At 46.0% G+C, this 26,153-nt stretch overlaps 1 protein-coding gene across 3 annotated transcripts in view; it reads left to right on the plus strand.

The window, feature by feature from the left end:
- ABCA12 (ATP binding cassette subfamily A member 12) overlaps positions 1-17,728 on the plus strand; it is a 109,048-nt gene extending 91,320 nt beyond the window's left edge. For all 3 annotated transcript variants that reach the window (XM_068686315.1, XM_068686313.1, XM_068686316.1), the window contains 14 exons: positions 2,918-2,972; positions 3,474-3,651; positions 5,297-5,412; positions 5,995-6,154; positions 7,541-7,809; positions 8,404-8,614; positions 9,729-9,838; positions 10,420-10,564; positions 10,708-10,842; positions 12,088-12,191; positions 12,463-12,555; positions 13,009-13,114; positions 13,813-13,950; positions 15,168-17,728. In XM_068686315.1, the coding sequence (XP_068542416.1) occupies positions 2,918-2,972; positions 3,474-3,651; positions 5,297-5,412; positions 5,995-6,154; positions 7,541-7,809; positions 8,404-8,614; positions 9,729-9,838; positions 10,420-10,564; positions 10,708-10,842; positions 12,088-12,191; positions 12,463-12,555; positions 13,009-13,114; positions 13,813-13,950; positions 15,168-15,287 (1,940 nt within the window). In that variant the 3' untranslated portion in view covers positions 15,288-17,728. The remainder of the gene's footprint in view (positions 1-2,917; positions 2,973-3,473; positions 3,652-5,296; positions 5,413-5,994; positions 6,155-7,540; positions 7,810-8,403; positions 8,615-9,728; positions 9,839-10,419; positions 10,565-10,707; positions 10,843-12,087; positions 12,192-12,462; positions 12,556-13,008; positions 13,115-13,812; positions 13,951-15,167) is intronic.
- Positions 17,729-26,153: the final 8,425 nt, after the last annotated feature.

Genomic DNA, 26,153 nt, shown 5'->3' on the forward strand with positions numbered 1-26,153 from the left:
CTTCTGCTGAGAGCAGCTCGAGATGTGTGGGTATGTGTATGTTTGTCTTTGAGTGTGAACGAGAGAGAGTGAGATTAAGTGAGAAACATCATTTTCAGCTCTATTTTTCCTCTCACGCATGAAGCACACAGGTCCCAAGGAGCATTAGTAGCCCATTTGGGCTCATAAATTCTCATAGTTTCTTCTCAGTAATGAAATGCAGAACCCAAATTGCTGCTGACAAACCTGGGTACCTTATTTTAGTGTTTGCTGGTTAGCCTATGTTCAGGGTGCAGCACGGGCATGAATATGTTTGTGTGTGTACACCTGTCCCTGGGGATGGAGGGGTGCAGGGAGAAGAGGGGAAGGTTTTTATGGATGTCATTTTGAGAAGCCTTATACAGAGGTGTATTGGACCTGACAAGAGTAGCGATTGTGTGCAGAATGCCCCCCCAGCTGATTTTCTGTGACAAACGGTGCCCTTCCAGCCATGTCATGGCCATGCCAAGCCCCCCTCATCTCTGATGCCGGCTGTTTCAGGTGACAGCAAGATAGGTGACAGTGTCACTTAGCTCATAAGACTACTCCTCGATGATGTGTCTGAATTTAACTATAAGGGAGAAGGCACCTGCTCTGAAGCCTTCAGTGCCATGCCATGAATCCAAGGCACAGCAGAGTGCCGATTGCAAGTCGAAGCAGCACATCTCTCTTCCCACCTCCACATACTGATGCACTGCGAGTCCCCTCACAACAAGCAAAACCAGCGCCTTGTCTCTACCCCTGTCCTAAAATAAAGGCCTGTACCTTTGAGATCGCAGCATGCCCTTGAGGTCAGAAGTTTCAAGCTCTTCAGTATGCACTGCAAAAGCACGTGGCAAAGCCGCAGCCCCTGCCAGGGTGCAGAGAGAGGAGACCTGAGCTGTGTGCTTCCAGCAGCAGGCACTTCCCAAAGCAGCTGAATTATTGAGCAGTGATGCTCGCCCCATCTCTGTATTCCCAACGCATGTGGTAGTGGGACGAAAGGCTCATGTGAACAGTCAGAAAGTTTGCACAGGGAAAGTTTGATACCAGCAAAATAACAATATTCAGTGGGAGAGAATAGCAGCAGTTTTTATTCCGTCTGTCCTGCTGTGTGTGTGTCTTTTTTTCTGAACGAAATGCTCAGTAGTAAATGACCAGGCAGATAATTCTCCGCTTCCCACTAATGATCTGATCCATAGAATGGGGAAAATAAAATGAATGGACGAGGATAGCTCCCCCGGGGTAGTGTAAATCCAGTTTGAAATACAATTGAACAGACGGTCCATGTGGTACGTCCCTGGCAGCTAAATCTATTTGTTTTTGTGACAAATAAATGACAGTTTAAGAAGCATTGAAATGGCCAGATAAAAGTGTGTTGTCGTTTCAGCAGTTTGAAAGAGGTGCCAGTCCTGCTTTAGAGGTTTGACTTAGTGTATATTTTTTTTTAAAAATACATGAAGAGCTTTTTACCCTGTCACTAAGCAAGTCATAATAGCTTTTGACTTATGTATATTGTGCTTTCTCTTCTCTCAATCCCAACCAACAAAAAAGAGAAAGCATTGAAATGGAAATTCTGACTTCTAGCCTAAGCTTCAGCAAAGGAAAATGGCTTTATAGTGGAGCATTAACAGATTAGACAGACAGTATCTTTCTCTCTCTCTCTTTTAGAGAAGGGAAACATTTCCTGTCTGTTTATGGGGTTTTATCAGCAGCCCAAGATTTTAATTTCATTTTGCTCGCTCATGACAAGGCTGAGGATTTTTTCCCTTTGGAAATGAATTTCCTGGGAAATCTTCCCTTGCAGATTTATTTGCTCAGTATGGCAGTTGGTCACCTAAAACCACAGTTTCCTCCTTGCTGGCCCCTGAGTCAGAGTGTTCCTTCTTCGGGAAAATAGCCCAAGATTGTCCTTCCTTTTACAGCTGCCCGAAGTCGGGCACTAAGGAGCTTACATTTCAGAGGTGCTGTGTGCTAGCAAATCTCTTTGCCTTTAATAGCAACCAGCACCCACTGAGAACTGAGGCATTTATTCAGGTGCCTAAGTCCAGATAGAGAACCTCATTTTTGGACACAAACTTGGCCTAAAACCTTTCTTGGGTGCTGGAGCCATAGAGACTGAGCTGTCATTTCGGTGTGACCAAGGCACTGACTTTCACTGGAGGTTGGAACCGGCCTACCAGAGTCCCCCAGGTTACTCCTCCTGTTAAAAAAAAAACTCTGGTTTTATGGGCACAAATTGCCTCTGAACAAAGCAATGTTAACTAGTTCCTTTGAATAAAATGCTCTGGTTTTGTCTTTGTTTTTTGTTTAGCTGCATAAGACAGACTTGTTCAGAATTAACTCATGGTCAAACTGAGGACAAACGTGTCCATAGCTTACTTGGGTTAATGCTAGCTTCTCAACAGAACCCCGTATAGGTAAAAACATATTTTATAGGAAGGTAATATCTGTGGAGAAAGGCAGTAGGGAATGATTTGTTTCTCATGATAAAATAAAAAATGAAATGCAGTGAGATCATCAAGCAGCAGCTCTAAAATGAAACATATTCACCAATTTTAAATGCATCAGTGTTGAAGAATCTAACCTAAAATACATGGGCCCACAAACATATGCCTAATTTTAGGTGTTGGAATGCTCTTGCTGAAGTGAGTGATACAGCCTTTAACGTTAGACAGATGCAGAAACGAGGCCTAGGGTTTGAATTTCACAGCTGCTGAGCAGCAACATGAAGTCATAGGAAAAATGGGGACATTCAAAATCCTGCCCAAGGTCACACCAAGATGATAGAGCAAAAACAACTTTTGGTCTGCTTTTCTTCTCTACTTAGTTTTCTGTATTACTGCCAATCTCAAGAGCTGGGGGAAGAAACTTTAAGCTAGCTGCATTTTAAATTTATTTTCTTTTTGTTTCTTTTTAGGTATTTTCTTATCAGCTCACCCATATCCTGGAGGACAGAGTCAAGAACAAGTAATGTAAGAAGATTCATTTGGCCGATGCCTGAATTGTTTAGCTTCAAAAGAAGCAAACCAGTTTCTTGAAAACCATAAAGCAGCCAAAATTACTAAATCTCTCCCTCCAAATGTGGAAACTGCTCCCATCCTTGCCTTCATTACCTTTATGCATGAGTAGGATCCTGCATGCCACAGAGCTGATGATTCCTGCTAGGGCGTTTTTGCAGAATGCCATTTAAATCTGGAGGTCACGGTTACAGTATCACATTGTTGTGCATATTGGCATTCATGTAATTAATATTGGTATATTAATTACATAATTTTCCTTTTGGCCTTTCCAACTGATGCTGTGGCTGTCTCGACTCAGTGTTGTGAGTCCTTTTTTGCTAGGCATAATAATAAACACCAGCAAAAGACGCTGGCACCCCATCAGGCCCTTTTTGTTTCTGAACTCTAACAATGTGATGAGGGATGTCTTCTACTTTGACTCACCATATACATCTTTCTCTGCTTTCTCCCCAGGCTCAACAGCTTACTCGATATCATAGTTTCAATGTCAGTTCTGGTTGGCTACTCTATCACAACCGCAAGCTTCGTGCTATATGTGGTGAAAGAACATCAAACCAAAGCCAAGCAACTGCAGCATATTTCAGGCATGGGGATGACAAGCTACTGGGTGACTAACTTCGTTTATGATCTGGTAAATAATTCACGTTCTTAAATGCATCAAGAGTAGCATTCAGCAGCAGGAGGGGAAAAATGTTCTTTATTTAAAGTTGGTTGCCTAGACTTATTAATATTATCACTACCAAGTGTGTTATGTAGTAATTGTTCTCAAAGGCATTGAAGACGATTAAATGTGAACCGCAACACTGGATTTTGCTAAGCAAAGGCATTCCTTCTCTCTCGAGTGTATGCAAAACACTCAGCACATTTATACAAGAGCAGCATAGAACAGGCCAGAGCTTGATTTCAATTTTAGCATGCAAGCAGCAGGCTGCTTTTTGGTTAGCTTGCAGGGCTAGATGAGTTGTCACGCAGGCTTTATGCGTCTCGGGTAAGGATTTGGGGCTTGAGGCTACAGCCATTTTGGAAACCCTGGGACCACAGGGTGTGACATTAGCAGACATCTCACAGCTGACAGTCCTCTGTTGGGCAAAAATCCATTGCTGGGTTGAATGCTCTCTTCAAGATTATCTGTTATAAAGGTTTTTAAGCTAAGAAGAGCTACTAATGCAGCTCTATGCCTTCCAGGATGTGAGCAAGTGGCTTTCTCCAGTGCTGCACTGCGCTGTATAGATTTACCACTCTGTTCTTATAGATAGTTGAGCTCCCCAGCCCTGTGCTGCATTATGTGGTATAGGCATGTTCTTGTACTGCCTGAAGTTTAGTCTCCTCATGGTAAAGAGGGTTAATAGCACTGCTGGAAATCATTGCTAAGAGGATAAATATGCACAGTGTCTGTAGACTAAAGTGCTTTGTGTCTTATGAATTACCTTCGGTGCACGATGTCAAACCTTCATATAGCTAGAAATCTGCAAGTGCAGACTGTCTCTGCTCTGGAGTTTTGGCACTGCCACCTGTGCTGTAATGGTGACCAGCTCCACATATCCCATGGGTTTCCATCAGTGCATTTTTCTAGAGCCTAAAGTCCCAGCAATAACCTCAGCTCCTGAAAACAGGAATTCTGCAAGGGTATCTGGGTGGCCAGCCCCTCTTTGATGCAGTGAGGGCTAAGGCCTCAATCCTCTGGTGAATGTGAGCTGTGGCCTCAGTCTGGCTTGGCACACCATCCCTGAGTCATGGCACGGGGGCTGGAGAATGGGGCAGATGGTGTTTCTATTTGCTCAGTCCAAGCCCTTGCTCCAGCACTGCATATTTGTAAATTAGCCTGTGGAAAAATCCCCAGAATCCTTGCCACAATCATTATTCAGTGGGCTGCAACTAATCCAGCACTCCCCACCAGTCAATTCTTTTAAATCCCAAAGCTGAGGAAGAGAGGATCCTCTCAAGGCAGATGCATGGTAGGCCATAGCTTGACACAACATTATGGAGACCAGATTTATAGAAAGCAACGAAGTGCAAGGCTAACAGAAACCACAAAGGGTATTTTTTTTTTTTTTTTTTTTTACATTTAGCCTATTCAAAGTGGCTTTGCAGGATTTATATGGAAGACTCCCTAGGGTTTCAGGAGGACTGAGACCCCCCAAGTTGTGTTTGATTTCTCCTAGAAAACCTAAGCTGCAATGGTGGGAACAAATTCTGACTTTGCTGCTTTCATATCGTTCTAGAAAAATGCATAAGAATTACCATCCTAATAACATCTTTTTAATATCATTGTACAGGTACTTTTTATGGTCCCTATTGGACTCTCAGTAGGAGTTATTTCATCCTTCCAGATACCAGCTTTCTGCTACAACAATAACTTACTGGCAGTATTTCTTCTGTTGCTACTCTTCGGGTAAGTGAGAAGCTATTTAAATATCAGAGTGAGGAACTGGATATTGCAGGCTGCTGTGATTTGGGATCCAACAGAGGAATACGTGGGCTTTCTTCTTCAGTGTTCACTTTAGAAGTGGTGACTCCTTCCAGGAACAGTGAGCTAAGCTATTGTCATTCCTGCTTTATTCAAAGCAAAATCTGTGTGAGGGTACAAAATATGCAAGTTCACACTGATAGCCTGGGCTGCAAGCATATATTTACTGAACGATTGCAAAGTTTGATACGGAAACATTTCAAAATCAACAAGGGAAGGAGAAACACAGAAAAATTCAAGAAAAGTTAGCAAAATGGTCTTCCTGGCTTTAAATCCCCCAGGCCCAGTCTGTCTGCTTTCAATCAGGGCTACATGTTCAAAGCCTCTATCACAAACTTCTTCTCCAAATTCTAACAGATACAAAACCATTTTTCCTCCCTTGCAATCCCGTAATATGGAAAGCTAGTCACATGCCAAGACAGTTATGTTGTCTGAGATCTTTACTTGTTGGTTTTCAATTGCTCTTTTAATCAGTGGAGTATTCTTTGTGCTGTTGGCAATTTATAGATATGCAACGTTTTCATGGATGTACCTGCTGGCTGGGTTCTTCAAAGAGACAGGAATGGCCTTCATCGTTTATGTCTGCGTCAACTTGTTCTTTGGCATCAACACCATCATCACGCACTCGGTTGTGTTTCTGCTCTCCCAGGAAAAGGCCACAGACCAGGTAGGAGCCCCACTAATAGCAAGCCCTGAGCAGAACGACAGGACACTTCTTGTTGAGTTTGGTGGGTTTGATCATGTCCTAAACCTGGCTGGTTTCGAGATATGGAAGGTATTCCAAGCAGAGGATGTTAGTTGCAGGACTTCATGGGCTTTCCTGTAGACAGGACATGAATCAAATAAGAATCCTGCTTGTCTGTGTAAATCTGCTCCCCCAGCAAAGATGGACAGGATGGTGACAGAGGGAAGAATATAAAAAGAGAGGTCAAAAACTGCCCGTGCAGAGAAGGGCAGGAAGTGGGCATGGATGTTTGATACGAGGTTGACAGGAACTTCAACCATTGCTAAGTTCTTGCCGTACAAACTAGAGAGTGATGACTAGATTTGATTGCCCTGAGTGTGAAGTGTGCTGCATTAAGCCCAGCACCAGCTGTCTGTCAGCTAGATCTGTAACGCAATCTTCTCCCTGCAAGGATGAAAAATGACTCTGAGACAGTGATGATTCCCTAAAGTCAAGCCTTTTCTTAAATAGAGATATCCCTAGGAATCGGTGGGATAAAATCTTAAAATGTACACCTTATATCTAGATGTTGTTTTTTTTTTTTTTCTTTTACATAAATGGCAATTGCTTTGTAAAATGATAGCTGCATTGGATTTTGCTCTCTAGGTGGATAGTGCTTGCTAAGCAACCCCTTGGATTTTAGGGATGTAAAAATACAATCTGGTTTTATCTCTCTGTGCTCCAGAGGCAGGGAGTCAGCCTCTCCCCATGCTAATTTACTGCCCCTCCACTTTGCAGCGTGTACTAATCCTTTCTTCTGCTAGAGATGTACCAAATCTCTGCATACGAGAGTGCGTAACAGTTAGGCTGTGCACTTGGCTCCTTTGCCATGAATTAACTGGAAAAGCCCTTTTATGTCTATTAGTGCCAAATCTTGTGTTTTATGGAGATGTTTTTCCAAGAAAACCTGATAGGACAGCGCTCCAGAGGAGCGAGACTGGGGAACAGTCCATGCTCTGCAGTGGGCTGGTACAGCAACAATAATTTTGGGCAGTGCAGCTCCATTGCAGGGCTCAGCTCTGGCTCACAGGTGGGTTTCTGGCTGCTTGCATGCACCGGGTGAGGTGGCTGCTCCAGGAACTGGATGCTACTTACTATGGGTGATCACAGCCTCTTGACTTCTCTGACCTTGTGTCTGTGAAACAAGCTGTCTCCAGAGCTCTTTGCTCTCAATTTATCTCTGCTCTGAGACACAAGCAAATCCCAATGTAATTGTTACACTTCAGTCACACAGTGAAACCTATGAATTTATTCTATGAATAAAGATAGTGACTCTGCTGTTTTTTTGTTTTTTTTTTTCTTATTTTTCTTATTTTTTTTTTCCTCCAGGGCTTGCATGATCTTGCTGAAAACTTAAGGCATGTGTTCCTTCTGTTTCCACAATTTTGCTTTGGCTATGGCCTGATTGAACTGTCGCAGGATCAGGCTCTGCTGGGCTTCTTAAAAGCCTACGGAGTGGACTACCCTGACAAAACCTTTGAGCTGGACAAGACCACATCCAAGCTGTTTGCCATGTTTATCCAGGGCACCGTGTTTTTTGCCATTCGTCTGACAGTTCACGACAGGTTGATTCAGAAGGTCTGGAACAACGTACTACAGTAAGTAACATCTGGAGTCTCGTGGTAAGAATGGACAGAGCCAGCACTCAGTGGTTCTATTCTGGGCTCTCGCGCCATCGTTGTTGATTATTCAGCCCATAAATTTCCGAAATGCTCTGCAAACACAGAGTAAGTTTTCTCTGACACAGCAATCAACTAATAGAGGTATAGGTTACTGGAGTCCTTTCCTAATCCTTGCTGGCTCAGCCTGTTGCCCCCGTTTCAGGGCTCTGGCTTTGGTGGGCTGATGTTCAGCTGGTTGGTGAGAGAAGTGAGTCCACTGAGGTCCTCCTCAGTTTGAATCTCCCCATCTTTTTCCGGTGAGGAGCAAGAACCTGTGCCCTGCACCATGAGCGTGGCCAGGACCTGCTCCAGCTCAGAATATTTCCTGAATGAGAGAAAAAATGAGGCAGAAAGATAACACTTTTTTTTTTTTTTTAAATGCCTTAGGGGAGCAAAGAGAATAGAAACTGCATACCTGTGTGTATTTGCATGCTCTAGGGTCTCGCAGGAGGGCTTCTCAGTATCCCAAACACACAGACCCCTACTGTCCGTGATTTCCAGAGGGTAACAGCCCCTGTTCCCTCCCCATAGATACCTGTTTGACAGAGTGCATGGCAAAGCACTGCTTCTGCTGCCTGTGACTGAAGAGGATGGGGATGTCCAGGCAGAGAGGAACCGGGTAGAGTCCGGCAAAGCTGACTTCGACGTGGTACAGCTCCAGAACCTGACAAAGATCTACCACCTTCCCCACAAACGCATTGTGGCTGTGAAAAACATCAGCCTGGGGATTCCTGCTGGAGAGGTAAGCCGGGGGAAAGGCTACAGGGAGGGACACAGGGACAGATCCAAAGTCCCACCATCATCTTCTCTCCCAGTCCTCGCCACTGTCCCAGTACTAACGGAATGATTTGCTTTGCTCTGATATTTTTTTCCTTCCTTCATCGTGCACTTACTATATATTAATTCTTGGAGTTCCAGTAGTAACTAAAGGCTCCTGGTAGATTTGGGACACCAAGCACCGAGCTGAAGGTCCTAGAAACAGGAACTGTGGATGGGACAGTGTGGGGCTGGGCAGGAAGACAGCAGCTTCACGTGGGCAATGTGGCCACTGTTCTTTCTGGCAGAGAATGTCTCCAAACCACAACAGGCATTGAGGCTTCTAACTCCTGGCAAAAGTCATCCCGGTGCTGGTGGGGCTTGGGGTGCCATTCCTTACTGATCACTGCAGGCTGTGCACAGGCTCTGGATGGATGCTGAGCCTCTGGACAGGGCCCAGCACACGAGGGTTTTCAGATCAGCTGGTCTGTGATAATGATAGCAAAATAACAGTAATTATCGGCACAATGGTTATTGCTTATGCGACACACAACTGCATATCTCCAACCTCAGCAATAAAACATGGATTTTAGCATGAGATACTGAACTGCACTACAGGGAGCCAGTTCTTAATCTTATTAATGTAGTGCATTAGTGAGATTATTTGAAGAAAATCTTGTGTCGCATTAAGGTTTTACCAATGACAGGACAAACCTCACTCACCTCATCCCTATGAATAGCTCTGTTCCTGTCAATGGGATGTTTTGCACAAATGAGATGATCAGGATTTGGCCTGTCAGATGAGCTCGCTGCAAAAATGCACCTTGCAGTAAAAGGAATGACTCTATTAGAGACACGTCCTTGATTCTTCACCATATTAAACAAACGATCCTAATAAAAGCTGCGGTATATTGTACCATAAACAACCTCCATTATAACGTTTGTACGCTCCGAGTATCTCTGCCTCTCTTGCAATTCATCTTGCTCAAGGGTCCAGAGGAAAGAAGTGACAAGCTGCACCGAGCGTTCGTCTCAGTGCAATATTTCTGCATTATAAATACAGCGTGGTTACATTTCTACCTTTCTTTCCCACAACCCAGTGCTTCGGCCTGCTTGGTGTGAACGGAGCTGGGAAGACGACCATATTTAAGATGCTGACAGGCGATATCGGAGCATCCAGCGGCAGGTTGCGGGTCCAGGATCACTCTGGGTATGGAGATGTGATTTCAGGGGAAGGCGCGTGAGCAGATCAGCCTGGAAATTTTTTATAAGGCTGGATGACAAAGAAAAAAAAAAGTTAAAGTCTGAAACAAAACTAAACATTCAAGGCAGAGCAAAAACGAAAAAGGCAGGGAACTTAATCCTTTGAAGATAGCATACTTGCTTCCTTAGCGTTGTAATTTGCTGTTGTAGCTTTGCTGTTCTCAGTGGTGTTTCTTCCACTTCATTCCATTCATCCCATCTAGATCCTCAGATCTTCCATTTCTGGAGCCCAGAAGGACCCATCTCCAAGCACTGTTTAACAGGAGTGGGCTTGGTGGCAGCTATGCTATCTGAAGGGCTGGTGGTAATTGGAGACTTAAGTACTAGCCACTGTGGCTCACAGATACAGCTCTTCTTTTGCAGAACTGAGGGCCTGAAAACTAAAAGTCTGCAAATTCATAGTATTTCTCTTCCAGGGCTGGGGAGGAGGTAGGAAGCAGGAGAAAGGGTTTTTATCTCTGCTATCTGATTCTAAAGTGCATTGGCAATTCACTGCATTTAAACTGATTTGCTGACTTCCTTACACAGGTCCTTGAATGACATCAGCGAGGCACACTGGTCGTTGTTTGGCTACTGTCCTCAGGAAGATGCCCTGGATGACTTGCTGACGGTAGAAGAACACATGTATTACTATGCTAGGCTCCATGGCATTCCAGAGAGAGAGATCAAAGGAGTGAGTAACACTAGGGCTTGGCTTAAAGCATTTTCTTGTTATCAAGAGCTTTTACATTGACTTAATTAGTATTTCACTGTAGGTGTGTGTGTGGTAATTAATTCCTGGGCACTCTTGTGAAATCAGTTCTCTTTTGCCCGTAGATTGTACTCCAGCTTCTCCACAGGCTGAATTTGATGGCCTACAAAGACCGAGTCACCTCTATGTGCAGTTATGGCACCAACAGGAAATTGTCAACTGCCCTGGCTCTCATTGGGAATCCATCTATTCTGCTGCTGGTGAGAAATGGGAGCCTTGGTGGGTGGAACTAAGCAGATCTCTGGGCTGGCAGGGGAACCTGAGCAGTCTAATGAAACCTTCTTAGACATGGCCTGCAGGACATTCCCCAAATGTCCATATGGAATAAATTAGCCTTACAACATGTGCATCCAAGGAAAGTTTAGATTCCAGCAAGCACCCACATTTTCTCTGAGGGTATAAGGGAGTGGTGAGTGCCAGTTTCTCTGTTAAAATCTTTCAGAGGTCAAAACTAGGCCCTCTGTTTGCCAGTTAAATTTCCCTTGTTCCCAGCTCTCTCTCATTTTTGTGTATTGACTACGTTGTGTAGTCTTGCAAGAAAAGCAGCATCCAAAGCTGCAAATAAATAGGAGAGCAAAGGAGCAACTTTCAAGATTAGAACATAAAACAGTTTTTTCTAGATTTGGCTTCCCCTTTTTTCTTTCACTTCAAACTTTCCAGCTCTTCCATGAGATATGCCATTGCTGAAATACATCTTTTTTGTGCAGTTTTTCACTTGTGTTTTGGATGTGTTCAGTGCTCTTTGGGCAGGTTTCCCAGTGTTAACCTTGTTGCCTAAGTGGACTTAAACCTCCCTTGCTCAAACACATACCCAGCCCTACACTTCTGCCTTTACTTCTGACCACACAAGCCCCTCAGCTGGTTTTGCAACATATAAAATCTCAATAAAAAGAGAAGGTGGGGAAATTTCCTCCATACTGACTGCTGCATGAACCCGAGCTGTTTTTCTGCCTCATATAACACATTACCCTTAACAATAACAATTTGGTGATGGAAAGCTGGCTATCAATTTTATCAGCAATGCATGAAACGGGAGACAATATATTGTCTTTCATCGCTGGCTTATTGTCTATGTAAATAGAGAAATTCAAGACTTGTTTTATCAGGTTGATCTTAGATTGCGTTACCACAGGCACTCAGTTCATCAGGGTCTGATGGGGGCTTGGGAGTTTCCCCCGCAGTCACCAGCAGAGCTGGGCAGTTCCCAAGGACAGTGAGGATGGAAGTTTTAAACTGACTTGCTTTTGCAGGAAGGAAGCCTGGGATGTCTCAGCCATAACCATAGTGCAGTTCAGGAGTATCCTTCTCCCTGATTTGTACTGCTGGCAGCTCACCTGGGGGTCCTTATTAGCAAATGTAACACTAATGATGAAGCTAAAAATAGGACAAGCCTTGGGAAGATAAGATCTTGAGTGCATTACATTTAGTCCTGTCTTTCCCGATAGGATGAACCAAGCTCTGGAATGGATCCAAATGCTAAACGCCACCTTTGGAAAATCATCAGTGAGGAAGTGCAGAACAAATGCTCAGTGATACTCACATCCCACAGGTAGGGGTGGTTTGGCTTTCTTTCCAGTTTCAGGGTCTTCAGGAGCTGTGGAGAGGTCCACCCTCCAGAATTTTGATTGCTTCTTGCAGAATTTCAGGGCGCTGAGCTATAACAGGTTTGGGGGTTTGCTGGGGCTGAATGGGGGTGCCCACATAGACTCGCAGCACTTCAGTACTCTAGGGAAGATGCAGTAATGTTCTCTGATCACCAAAGAACTATTTTATTTATGCCTTCTTGATGACTTATTAAAGTTTCTTGGTTGTTTTTTCAGCATGGAGGAATGTGAAGCCCTCTGTACCAGGCTGGCTATTATGGTGAATGGGAGTTTTCAGTGCATTGGCTCTTTGCAGCATATCAAGAGCAGGTCAGTAAAGTGTACCAATTTCACTTCTACTGATTGGCATGTGGAGTTACTAGCACACAGCTTTGAGGGCTCTGGACATCAGACCTTTGTTAACAGGGCATCAAAATAAGCAATTTTCTATTTTATGTTCCCTACTATACCATTGAAATTCTGTTAACTTATGCGGTTTCTGCTCTCTCACAGCCTTTTTTTCCAAGAGATGTGTTCCCCAAAGTAATCTGTTCACTGCTGAAAATGTAAAATGCATGTTGGGGTTGAGCTTTGATTTCGTTAGTTATCACAATAGCTCAGTTTCTTATTGAGATTCACTCCAGGTTAACAACCCTGACCCCATTCAAGCTGCACTCTGCCTGCATTAGATTTCCCCAAAGAGGCTGTGCAGCACTCTCAAAGGATTTTCTTTATCTGTTTCTCTTTCCTACTGTGTTAATTGTGATTTTCTTTCTCCCCTAGGTTTGGAAGAGGATTCACTGTGAAGATGCACTTAAATAGCAACACAGTTAGCACAGAGACACTGACACAATTCATGAAGTCACACTTTCCAAATACATGCCTGAAGGTAAGCAGGACAACTGCTTTCAGGGGATGCCTTCTCAGCCTTTCCATATTAAACAAGAGTATCTTTGCAGGGCAGACATCTTGCAACACGCAGTACACAGAGATCCATGCTCTTAAAGTCTAAGGGTTTCACACACTTGTTACAGCCCTCAACAGCATTGCCCAAGGGCTGGAGCATCCAGGTTCCTTGATGGCTTAAGTAACCTCAGCCATACAGCTGCAGCGATCCTGTAAAGCAGCTGCAAGGTGACCCTTGGCCCCTGTGAGTTGTCCCACTGAAGTCTGACTGCATGGAGGAGAAGCACTTTTTATACAGTGGGTAATGAGATGGTCAAGTGCTTCCAGTAACTGAATAACTGTAAAACCAGATAACAGAGTCACAAATCCCACCCATAACCCAATGTTTGAATTAATGACAACAGCAAACTTGGAGTTGGGAATGCTCTGGTGACCCTCAAGCTTCCAGTTCTGGTGAAGCATCTCCCAGTCACAAAATTACAAGAATTCCCAATAGGGAAGTACTGGTCACTAGCAGACAATAATATTCCTCACCTTTGGGAACCAGAAAGACAGAATGCATCTCTGTCCCTTCATTCTCCCACTGTCTGGCTCCTCCATGCCTCCAGACAGCCATCAAATCTGTCTGCTCTACACAGGCAGCAACTTCTTAACTCTACCCCATTGTTCCTGTTCCTGCAGGATCGTCATTTCAACATGGTGGAGTACCACGTTCCGGTCTCTGCAGGAGGGGTAGCAAATATATTTGATCTCCTGGAAGCCAGCAAAGAAGCCTTCAAAATCAGGCACTTCTCAGTGAGTCAAACAACGCTAGAGGAGGTAAGGAATTAAAGATGTGTGGCCATCCGTTTAAAACTGTTAACAGGGGAGTAGACTGATGGTTACACATAATGGACTGCTGCACACAATAGACTACGTTTTGAAAGGGATTTCCATCTATATTCCTCCTGGGGATACTTTATCAGTACTACTGCATCGAGATACCTGTGCTGGTGCTAGGAAATTGCACATAGAAAGCTGCCTGTAGCATAAAGGATCTGTTCTTCCCTCTGCCAATGCTGATTTCAGCAGTCTCGTGAGCATGGATGAAGAACAGGATTATGAATCACCCCAGAACTCAGTGCTAGGCCTTGTGATGGCAGATTTTTACCACCAGTCACAGAAATTTGCTTGATTTTGCCCTTTCCTGTACTGTATTTAATCACAAGTTCATTTTCCCTTGGAAGAACATTGCCACTGCCATCAAAATCTTGTAGGACGTGTCTCAGCTGAAGGGGTGCCATAAGGACCTACCCAAAAGAAATCATTCTGTTGAGCATCAGCATCCGATATATTCGGTCTGCCCCAGAGACAGGAGTAAACTGCAAGCCCTGTAATCCTATAAACTGTTGAACAGAGGTCTGGGGGCGGAGGGAAGGAGGTCCTTGATATTGTTTTAATAAGGGGCCACGGTTGTGAGAGAAATGGGCCGACAAACAGCAGGAAGCCCCGAGTCGTGTTTTGTGGGAGGACAGCGTGGATTTGTGTGTATGCAAATGTGATTGCAGATAGTGTTCCAGTAAGAATATTTTATGTATTCATTAGGTACTGTTCAAACGGAGACTGTTATGTGTGATTATGTATACCTATCTATATCATATGCAGCTGTGCATGCATGATGTCAATTATATATAGACAGATGGGTTTATAAAGTAATAATATAGATGGATTACGCTGTGATCAAAACCAACTACCACACAGGGGTATTAGCTCACTAGTACTTCAGAAACATGAGCTGCAGGACAATTAGGTTTTGCACAGGAACATCTACCTCTGCATCCCCGGGTGTCCATTCAGCAGCAGAGGAGTGCGCATCCATTTATTTACATTAGGCCATAGAAGCCAAACTTTTGCAATTCTCAAATCCAGTGTGAATCCCTTCCCAAGCACTCTCTCCAGGCTCACAGTCAAATGAACAACCATTCCTCTTTTTTATTCATTTGTATTATAAATTCCTTACACTGTCGCATACTGAATGTTTCCCTTTAAACTTCTAGGTTTTCATCAACTTTGCCAAAGACCAAGCAGATCCTGATGGTGTGGATGTAGCTTCCGATGTGACATCAGACAGCTCTGACACATGCAGCCAAGCCAGCACCCTCAGCTCCATCTATTGAAGAGCTCCAACCACGAGGGATCGCAGAAGCTGGGGAAAAAACCTGACATGACCCCTCAGGGTTCTTTCAGTCTCTTCCTGTTTTCCATGATTCTAGGATGGCAGGCATAAAAAGTCACATTTTCTTAAAGTACTTTTAAAATATGCACATATTTTGTTACTAGGAACACGGTAGGCACTTAAGACTAGCATTTGGTTACGAGTCAGATTGGTCTTTCCACAGCTGTTGGTTTTTTGTCCCCAGTTGTTGTTGTCTGATGATTTTTGTACCTGTGAGCACTTAGTTAACATCACCAGCTCCTGCTGGTCATGGCCGTTTGCTTACAGCCGAAATAGCCGTGGCAGAGCAGAGGAGCTGGTGGCAGTGCAGGCTGTTTGACAAAAAAGCAGCCCCGTGGCTGCCCTCTGAAAGCCCGCAGTCCCCCCCTTGCTCTGCAGCAGACTTCCTGGAGGACCACAGCAAAGTTGCTCGGTTCTGGCAGGTTCCCCACCTGTGAAATAGGGTTCCTGGCGCTGCCCTACCTCACAGGGGTGTTGTGAGGACGTAGGTGTTGTGTACTGCGAGTTGTGTATGCCTTTGGTGGGGCCATCTTCGGTACTGACATAGAGCTTATCTGCATGTGTGGGTTATGGCAGTACAAATATAACTCTTTTAGAAGTCACTGCTTCCCCTGGTGTCTTGCTGTGCTTTATTACAGCTCTTTGTAATACCTAGGGTAAGTCCTCAGCTCCCAGGCAGTTCTTGGCTCCTGGTACCCCACAGAAGATCTCTACCCCAAGCAGCTTCCTTGTCCTTTTGGCTGGTGGCCAGGGCTTCTCCATTACAGCAGCAGCAGAATAGAAGCAGCACTATTTCCTGAATCCTTTTGTATGGAGATGTTTGCTTCAGAAGGTCACATTCCCCCCAGGCAGGAGCAGCCTTGCTCAGAAATCTGTGCATCTGCCCCCCTGCCAGCCTCCCTCTCATGAGGCTCTGCCTCTCTGCTTGCATTTCGGTGACCCTCCTCACCACCGCCGTTGTGGTCATCCCGGTAGCTCAGCGGCTGTTTTCCTGCATTAAGGCACAATTAGTTCCTCCTTCACAGACTGCCCACTGGCTTTAAATGAGCCTTCTGCTTACCTTGGAGCAGCAGACCCCCAGGAGCTGAGTACAGCACAGCAGCACACACATCCTGATTTTTTTTCCCCAGAATCACTAATAGCCAGAAGAGTTAAATATTGCATTTCATTATCTGTGGGAGCCACAAAGCCTCAAAGACTCACGTTTGGGTCAGGGCAGGTGCATGTGGTGCTATTAAAGCACATAATGAGCTTAGTCTTGGAGCTCAAATTTACTGTTGCTGGTAAAAGAAAAGAGATTGCCAATGCAGCCAGGTCATTCTTACCTTGGGAAGACCTGGGAGGGCCCACGTGACACTCCGTTTTGGGTTCACATGCACAGTTCCAACCAGAGGAAGGTTTTTTCCAGGGGGTTTGATATTGTTCCCACCCTCATCCTTCCCCCAAAACTAATTCGAGCCAAGGGAAACTTTAGGTGGAAGCTGCAGAGTGACACATCTTTCTCACCCCAAGCATCAGAGGAGTTTTGCTAGTTTAGTTCCCATTTGATGCTGAGGCTTGCTGAAATCATCATGCAAGGAATAGGTGTTGAGGATTTTACAGGGGGATACAGAAGTTCAGAGAGTTTAGCTACTGCAAGGAGGTCACACTTTCTCCTTCATCTTGCTGTAAACTTCTTGCTGATAGCAGGAGGAGTTTTGCTATGGATTGAAGGTTTTATCAAGCCTTGAATTATTCCTCAACCTGCTGACTGTAATTAAAACTGGAATTCAGCTTCTTTCCAGAATGTATTTGACACCTGCAGTTTATAAGTAACTGAAAATGCTGCCCAGACATTCATTGTGGCTCCTATTATTATGTCTCCAGCTCTGCAAAAGCTCCTTTTTTCCCCCTCTCATTTTCATTGCATATCTTACACAGATCACAGTATAAAATTAAGCTTTTCTCTAATGGAGGGCTTGCGCTCCCTGCAAAGGACTCAGAGCCTGAATGCCAATGATTTAAATGCAGCCTTGTAATACCAATCAGAGTATTATTTTATTATGTCGATGGCTTTGCAACTGCCAGTGAAAGATGGATCTTCAGACTCTGTCCAGATGTACTTTACATTTAATTGAGGGAGACTGATACAAAGCTATTCTTTTGTCCCTTCAGAGGCTGCTAATCAAAAAAAAAGAGGAAGTGATTCATTGGAATACTTCAGCAAGTTGCAGTTTAATTGGGTAAAATAGAATTTAAAAAAAGAAGGCAAAGAGCATCCTTTGAATTTCCACCCAATTCTGGCATTAATAGAAACATCTGCTTCATGTGAAATGTGTCATCGCCATGATATACACTCTCCGATTTCACTTGCAGGTAAAAATAAAACATCTGCTATTGCAATCAAGTCTGTAGGTATTGGTCCAAACAAGCAAAAGTTTGCGTACTTAAGGGAATTTAATTGAAACCTGTGGAGAAGTAGTTACAACTGTTAAGGGGCTTGAAGCATCTGGCAGGGACGTTGTAAAAAACATCACCGGAGGCTGATTTATCTTTTTTGCCATCTTAGAATCTCACTTCAGAGCCTTGTCGTTTTAACCTGTCCTTTTCCAAGGTAGGTCATGCTCCAGGCTTGACTCCAGGACAAGAGACGTGGAAGCTAATTATATCCTGCCTCTGAGAGCCGGCTCTGGGTTTCTCATCACCCCTCGGTCTCCCCAAGGAGAGCTCGTTCTGCGTGCAGGGGTGGCTGGAAATACAGAGCTACAGCTCAGAAACAACTTTTTCAATAAAGCCAGCGAGCCCAGTCCTATTTTTTGGTCTGAGGAGGGAGTTAAGGTCACTGAAAACATTGACCCTGGTGTCCCTGGAAGGGACAGAGGAGTGCTCTGCGTACTGCCACACATCACCTCTCTGTGAGCGAGAGACGGATGCTGCAGTCTGGGGGGAAAACAAGCTTTTCATCTCACTTCTTTAACGCAATCTCACTTCAGCCACCCTAATAACCTTTGTTCAAGGCAACGGGGAGCGACAGGGCCCTGCCAGAGCGATCGCGCAGCCTGTATGTGTTAATTGGAACTGCGCGGGCTACAGCTGGGCTTAATTTAAGAATGCTCTGAAATATTAGAGACACGAGGTGTACACAGGGCAATAGCTAAACAAGTCCAGGGAGTCGAGGAGGAATTTCATAATTGGTTATGTGGATTGTGAGATGGATTCAAATCAATTTTGTAATTGGAGATGTGGACTTGGAGACAGCGACTCAAATCTCTGTCCCAGCTCTGCTTCGTTTATCTCTTTGTGCTGCTGATGAGAGCGTGGCACTTCTCAAGCCTGATCCTTGCTTGGCTTCAGCCCCGTTACAAGTGGCCACCAAGGGCAGCCAAGGAAAGCTGCCCAGAAGGGCCAAACTCAACAGCATTTATCCCAGCCCTGTGAATATAAATTGAGGGCCTAACAGGACTGCTGTGTGCTTTCATGAGACCCACAGCAGTGGTTTTGTTCCCAAATTGGGTCAGTGAGCAAGGTCATGGGTCAAACACGTCCAGGCAAAGCGTTTTTTACTCAAATGACCAGCAAAGCACAGAAGCTGGTGTGCCCACAGACCTGCTGCAATGTGCGAAGTCACCCCTGGGATCAGGAAGGGGCCCCAGCCTGTCCCAGGGGCCTCAGCTTCCTTAAGTTCCTGCAGCTTCACCGAAGCTGCTGCGAGGATTTGGGGCTTCCTACAAGCCAAGAAAAAATGTAAGCTCCTGCACTTAATAGGGGAATTGTTTTTTTGTGAGTTGGTGGAGGAAGAAAAATGGTTGTTGGATGGCAACAGCACATAGCGTGATTTTACTCCCTTTTTTTTGCAGACAACAGCTGTGATCTTGCATAGCTATAACAAAATATCAACAGCATATTAGGAGGGAGCGCAACAGAGAAAAGAAGCAGTGGGGAATGACAAAAACGAATTTGCCAGGATTATTATTCCACGACAGTATTTAAATAAAAAAAAAAAAAAAATCACTCTAATTAATTTAGTTGTTCAGGGAGAGGGAGGAAATAAGGAAGATGGCACTGAAATAGTAAGAACAACATTAGTATGGGACACGGCCAGCACTAACTTAGTGTTGGCTTTGCTCCTCACGCTGCTCGCATACGCAGAGCTGGTAATGAGGGAGGGAGACCAGCTCCACGGTGCTGGGGTGCAGCCGGCTTTGGGGGCCACATGGGTCCACGCCAGCCCCCCCAAAATACCTACAGCATCGGGGGGAGCTGTGCAAGGCCCCCCAGTCACCCCAAAGGGGAATGTTTTTAGGGGGATTGGGAATAGGTCGTCACCAGGAAGAACAATTCTGAGGGACTCGTGCTGGGATATAAGAGAAATAAATGATGGTTTTCCCACAAGTTTTAAGGCCCAAGGCAGCAACCTCATCATCCGCCCCAAGCTCCGGCTTAATGCAGGCTCTTGAATGTTAAGCAGCGGGTCTTTCACCACAAGCAAGCATTTTGTAGACATAAAGCATCTTTTAGAGGGAGATCAGCTCTTTGCTGACTCCAGAAAAAAAAAAGAAACAAAAGAGTGCATCTTCAGGGCGGGAGGGAGGATTTATGGTAACCACACACAATAAAATCCGAGTGAAGACAGGGTAATAATTGAGGTTTTTACCTCCATTAGCAGGTCAAGGTGAGCTCTCAGCCCTCTGCTATCTCTGTCCTGGTTGCCAGCTGGAGGGGTTTTACGCAGCCCTGTGCTTTAATGTGCAGGGGCTGATTTGCAGCCAGCGTGTGCACGGGGCAGAGCAAAGTGCCCAGAGCAGGCAGGCCTAGGGATACTTGGGTTGTTCTCAGGAAAATAATATCTGCTCACCTCATTGCGATGCTAGCCCTAACCAGAGGTTTTTCCTTAGCCAGTAGGGCCAGCAGTGGGAGGCGTTGCTGTGTTTGCCAGGCTCTTCCTGGAGGCTGAAGCGTTTGAGTAAGAATAAGAAAGAATAAGAACTTGGATAAGAAGACTGGTGAGAAAAACGCAGAGAGAGATTTTCAATCCAAACCTTAAGAGATGCTAGGAACGCCAGCGTACCTGTAAGTCTCATCTCTCCTCGGGCTCTCCCTCTGGGGGAGCTGGGTGAAATATAGGAACTCAAAATGCCTTTTCACCCCCAGCCATGAGCATCACACCCCCAAAGCAGTCAGACCCCGCTGGTGCGAGCCAGGAGTGCAGCCCCTGGCTTGTAGCGTTACCCCAAAACCTGTCAAAGGGCTGTGGGACCACACCTTGCTCCCCAAAAATTCCTATCGAAAATCCTGTCAAAGAGAAAGCAAAGCTGAAGGGGACTCTTCTTCACCAGTTGTGCTGCCAGGCTGAGGGCTGGTGTGTGTTGATAACCCGGGGACCTGATTTTAATACAAACTCACGTCACCCTGCACTAAACCGTGCCCTAAGGCATGACACCGGTAGGGGCACAGCAGCAGGGGTCTTATACCTCTTCATATGTCCCTTCTCGAGTGTTTCTTTAAACACCTTCAGTGTCAGTAAGACGAGCAAAATCTGAGACCACTGCCTTAATCAGGTTAACAATTACCATCATTCCCATCCATCGGCGCAGAGCAGGCTGCGGCGCTGCTGAACCCGTTCCGCTTCAGGACCTGGGGAAATCAGAGCCGCACCTGAGCAGCCCAACAAGGGCAGCCGGAGGCTCCCCGGGAAGGAGGAAGAGACCGATTGCTCGGGCTGACTTCTTTATTCATTGTTTTATTAGACTTCAGAGCCTCCCTAGAAATTATGAAGGCTTCCCTAGGGAGCGCAGCGCTGCACAGGGAGGGTTTGCTCACGGAGCGCTGCTTCGCGCCGTGATAACCCTCGGTGCAAATGTGCTGGAGCAGCTGCACCCGTCTCCTCCCTCGCTTGGGCAGCGAGGCTGCTCCTTTAACCTGCTTTCCACGTCTTCGGCATTTGAAAATCCTCATTATAGGCTCAGCAAGCAACTTTTTTTTTTCTTTTTTTTCACCCTGTAAACAGCTCTTCGCCACGCATGGGTGGATGGTGGCGAAGGCAAAGCTTGTAGATTTGTTATGTACCCCCCGCCGGCTGTCAGCCTGAGGTTTGCTGGGTTAAACGCTGCCTCCTGCTCCTCGGGGCTGGGTTATAAACTGGGATTTATAAAAAAAAAACACAACACACCACAGTTTGGCAGGATGAGGGAATAGCATGGAGCTGCAGCAATGAGGACCTGCACTGGGTTGAGGCCCAAAATTTTCACCTCCTGAAATTACAAGGTAATTTCACAAAGTGCTTGAAATCAGCTCATACAACACTTTAATACGGCACCCCACTGAGCAATACACTGCCTCTTCCAGGCCCCCAGGCCAAGAGCGGACAGCCCCTGTGGCTCTCGCTTCGTGCAGGGCTTCTGCAGCTTGTAGCCAAGCTCATCCGTGGGTGAAAATGCAGCGGGCAAAGCTGCTCTGCTCACCCAGGATTTACGATGTGGCCTCAAAACACCAGAGGAAAGGAAAAGCTGAACTCTCCTTCAATGTTTGCAATTGTAAACTGCAGACCTGAGCCGGACACGCTGTAAATAAGGAACATTAATCAGCAGCTAAACAGCAAGTGGTTGCTGCTGCTTATTATAACGGCATAAATCATCGGGAGCTGTTGTCGTGTTAATTTGGGTTTAGGAGGAATTACTCTGGAAAAAAAGAACATCCTTACCTATTTACCACATGCACATCCATACCTGCATGCACACACAGGTGTGCTGGGGTGTTTGCCTCTTAGTTTTCCCGAGGGAAAACACCACAGGAGCTTTGAATGTGCGGGCTTGCAGTGGGCTTGGCTGAGTTTTAGCTGAGCACAACCTGCCTTGAGGTACCCACCCACGTGGCACCCAGGGGAAAAGAGAGATGGGGAGAAACCAGGGCACCAGGGGGGCGCTTCCTGTGCATGGCATCCTTGTGCCTCTGCAGTAACTCTGTGGTTTTCCCTTTTTTAAAACATTATTTTTAATTTCATTTGCAGCTCAACTCTGGCTCTTATATTTAAGGAGCACGAGGCGTGATTTTGGGCTGCTGAAGCCCTCTGCTCCTGCACTTGGAAGGAAGGCTGAGCAGGGACGGAGCGCTGGGGTTTAAATCAAGGGAGCATTACCCACACATTTCGTATTCTCCTGAAATGCCAAAAATGCTGCACTCCCTGCTGCTCTAGTTCCCTCATCTCTGGGGCCTCACCAGCATTTTGTGTGCAGAGCCCAGGGGGCAGCCAGGACCCCTTCCCAATTTCAGCAGGGATGGAGCTTCACTCCATGGGGGTCCCCATCCTGGGCTTGGATGCATCCCCCCCGAATAGCTGGGGGTCTGTTCTGCCCCCCCGAACAACCTGAATTCCTCGAGGAGAGGAAGGCTTCTTGTCAAGAAGTCACGGCACTTTTTCCCCCAAACCAGGCCCGGTGCCTGTGGTCCCGGCAATCTGTCTCATCTTGCTGAAACCGCAGGTGCCAGGCCCTGATCGATGTCGCGGAGCAGACAGCAGCCAAAAGACAAATTTAAAAGCGAGAACTTCAAAGGGACGCTCGGCTGTGCGTCTTCAAAAGGAGATGTGCAGGGGAAAAGGGAATTAAATCCTGACACAGGCGCCCTGGCAGAAAGGAAAGGCTTCCATGCTTTCTCAGTTTGAAAGGAAAAAAGCACAACACCCCAAAAACCAGTGCTTATAGTGGAGCCCGCACTGCCTCGGCGTTTTCCCATCAGATGGATGTGCAGGGGCCGATCACAGCTGGTGGTCGGCTGCCCCAGCACCCCTCAGCACAGCCGAAACCTTACCAGAACCTTTAATGGGACCTGATGGGGGCGTTAGTCCCGACCAAGAAATGGGCCTTGGGAAACTGACGTCCAAAATATTAGGGGTTTTATTTTTTCCAATTTAACTAAAATTGAAATAAAAAGGATTTTCTGTATTGGGGTGGCCCAAAGGTTTCCAGCAAGCTTCATGCTGCAAGGATACCTTTGAAAACGGGCTCATAAATTAGGTGTAAAGAGGATGAAAGTGATGCGGCACCCACACCTTGGCTCCACCACGCCGATTGCCTTTAATCACCCCCGTCTTCATTAACCTGCGTTTGGTGTGTGCCAGAGGAACGGGCACCCAACCAGGGAGAGCTTCTCCGAGCACCGAGATGGAGCTGAGGCTCCTTTTAATTATAATTGGGTTATTTACGATAGCTCTAGTACAGTTGGGATAATGAAACAGGGCTAATTAGAGTGGGGCTAATAATAAGAGGGTTCAGGCCACAGCAGCCCCCGCACGTTCTGAAATCTGCCCCCAACTTCTTCAAAGGTTTCCTTGGATTTTCCTCCCACTCAAAGGTAATCCAACATCTAACAGCCGCTGCAAAGCTCTCACTGCCTTTTCCCGAGCATCCAGGCTCGCAGCGCACCGACCATATGTCTGCCTCTGCCTGCGAGCAGATTGCACCAAATATTTTCCTTTTTCATCGTGGCTGAGCAAACAAACACCATCTGCGGGGCTCGCCGAGGGAAATCCTGGCCCCCGCCGCACCGACGGGATGCCAGCCCTGCGCGGCCACGTGGCTCCACGCTGCTGCCATCGATGCCTGCCCTGGACGAGATCCCTCCTCTGTCCCCCGCCTCTGGTGGGTGAGGACATCGCCTCTTCTGAACAGGCCCAAAATTTGGATTACATTACTGAAATGCTGGCTCCCTTCAAAGGAGGCTGCCTCGCGTTGAGCCAGGCTGTGGGATTTTATTTTTTTTTTTGCTCCATTCACAGCTATTTCTTGGTTTCTTGGATGCACCCATGCTGCCAGGGGCTTTGGGCAAGTTAGAGCCATGCTCACATCCTTGGCCGAGGTCTGATGGCAGTTTTTGGTCCTGCTTGGGGCCAGGGACCAGGGTGGGCAGCTGATGGCAGGGGGCAGTGTATTCCCTGTTCAAACCTTTATGCCTATGGAAGTAAAACTCCCAAGGGCATTGTTTTTCTCTGTTACTTTGCTTTCTGTAGGAAACCCCCCTTTCCCCACCCCGCAGAGGGTGAGGAAAGGAAAAACCAGGAGGGTAATCTCAATTTCACAAAATCCCTTGCAGTTTTGACTGAGCCAGGGATTCGCAGCAAGCTCCTGCTGAGTGATGGGCCCCCCGGATGCGGGTGCGAATTATCTGTCACCTCGGTGACTTTGTCACTCGCCCTTCTGTGGCACCGGCTCCACAGCACATGCCCTGACCAGATCTTTTGTACAAGCAGCCTTCAGATTTAGCAATTCACATGGTGAAAGCAGAACCGATGAACCACAGGCTGCTGCTGCCTTTAATTAAAAATGCCATGTCTAACACCAGCAGATGTTCCTGCTGTTGAGCCTCGACTAATAATTTAACGCCGTGTAATGCAATGCTGACTGTGCTGCTTAGTTTGAATGCCTAATAGACTTTTTTTTTTTTTTTTTTCAATTGCTATTTCCTTTTGGGGATCAAATCCCTCAATATTCAAGCGAGCTCAGCCCACTGAAGGCTTTGGTTCAGATGTTTGGGGAAACAGCAAGCATGAGGCTGCTCCTCCTGCACTCCTCTTTCAGTCTTCTGCTGGAGCAGACCCGTCCTGGTGGCAGGATGCGAGATGCAGGAACAGCCACCCTCCTCCTTGTTGTGTGATGAATCGCATGGTGGTGGTCCATTTATTGAACAGCAGCTGAGCAACCTCACTAATGAATGGGATATTAGGTAGCGGTGCATGTGCATAGAAGGGTCTTTACCAGATGGGCCACGCATGATATGACACAGTAGGATTTTACCAGTGCCATCCTTCAGCACTAGTTTTGCTCTGAAGCCCTGCGTTGTTGGAAAACCACCTTATCAGCTTAGCACGGCCAGGATCATCGCTGTCTTGGTGGGGTGCAGCATGGCCGATTCACACGTGCCGCTGCCGCACTACATCGTGCCACTGCTGAAACCACTCTACTGGCTTGCTGTCACACTATGAATTTATTTCAAAGTGCGGGGGCCTTATACTGCCTGGGATGGCTTTCCTTGTACTTTAAATACTGCATAAACCAAATTTGGTGATATATATCTCACTCTTCCTGTTCTCTGCATCATTTTTTTTTTTTTTTTTTGCTCCTGACTGTCCAATTGCTTGCAGTAATTCACTTCAGGGGAAGATGTTTCTTAGATTTCCAAGAGTGTCCATTCCTTAACCTTTATAAAATTAGGGCAAATGAATCACTTGTGACTTTTACATCTTTCTTGAACACAAGTATTTGTTTGAGGCTGGCTGCCCAGGGCAGTACTTTGCCTTGGTTTAACTTAGTTGTAAATGTTTGTAAATGCCCACATAATGTCTCAGCACAATGGAGTCCATGCTCACACAAGCAGATTTATCGAGAGGGACAGTAAACATATTTCAGCCAGGGGAAAGGCAGACGAGGTTTTATCTGTTTTATTGTCCTATACAGTATATATCGACACCTCATATTTTGTGAACATAAATGCCAGGTTGACTCAAGAGCTCTATGGATCATATGTTTTTTGTAACTTGTGCTCAAACGCCTCAAGTTGCCTTAAAGTTGCACCTGAACAGCAGGTTCTTTTGCTATCTTCTGGCATGACACACTGGGAGATGCCAGGAGATGCCAGGCACTCATTTTTTGGAGTGCAGGACAAATTTGCAGGAGCTGAGCAAGAGGAAAGAGTGTATTAACATTGGAAACCATTGGTGCTTAATAGCCAAATGACAATATTAGCTTATTTTGTGAGTTTATCCTGGTTTCAGAGGGTTGATGGAGCAGGTCCCTGTCCCAGCTGTGTGCTCTGACATCATCCGTCTCCTATATCC

The sequence above is a fragment of the Anas acuta genome, chromosome 6 (genome assembly GCF_963932015.1).
Source record: "Anas acuta chromosome 6, bAnaAcu1.1, whole genome shotgun sequence".
Lineage (NCBI taxonomy): Eukaryota > Metazoa > Chordata > Aves > Anseriformes > Anatidae > Anas > Anas acuta.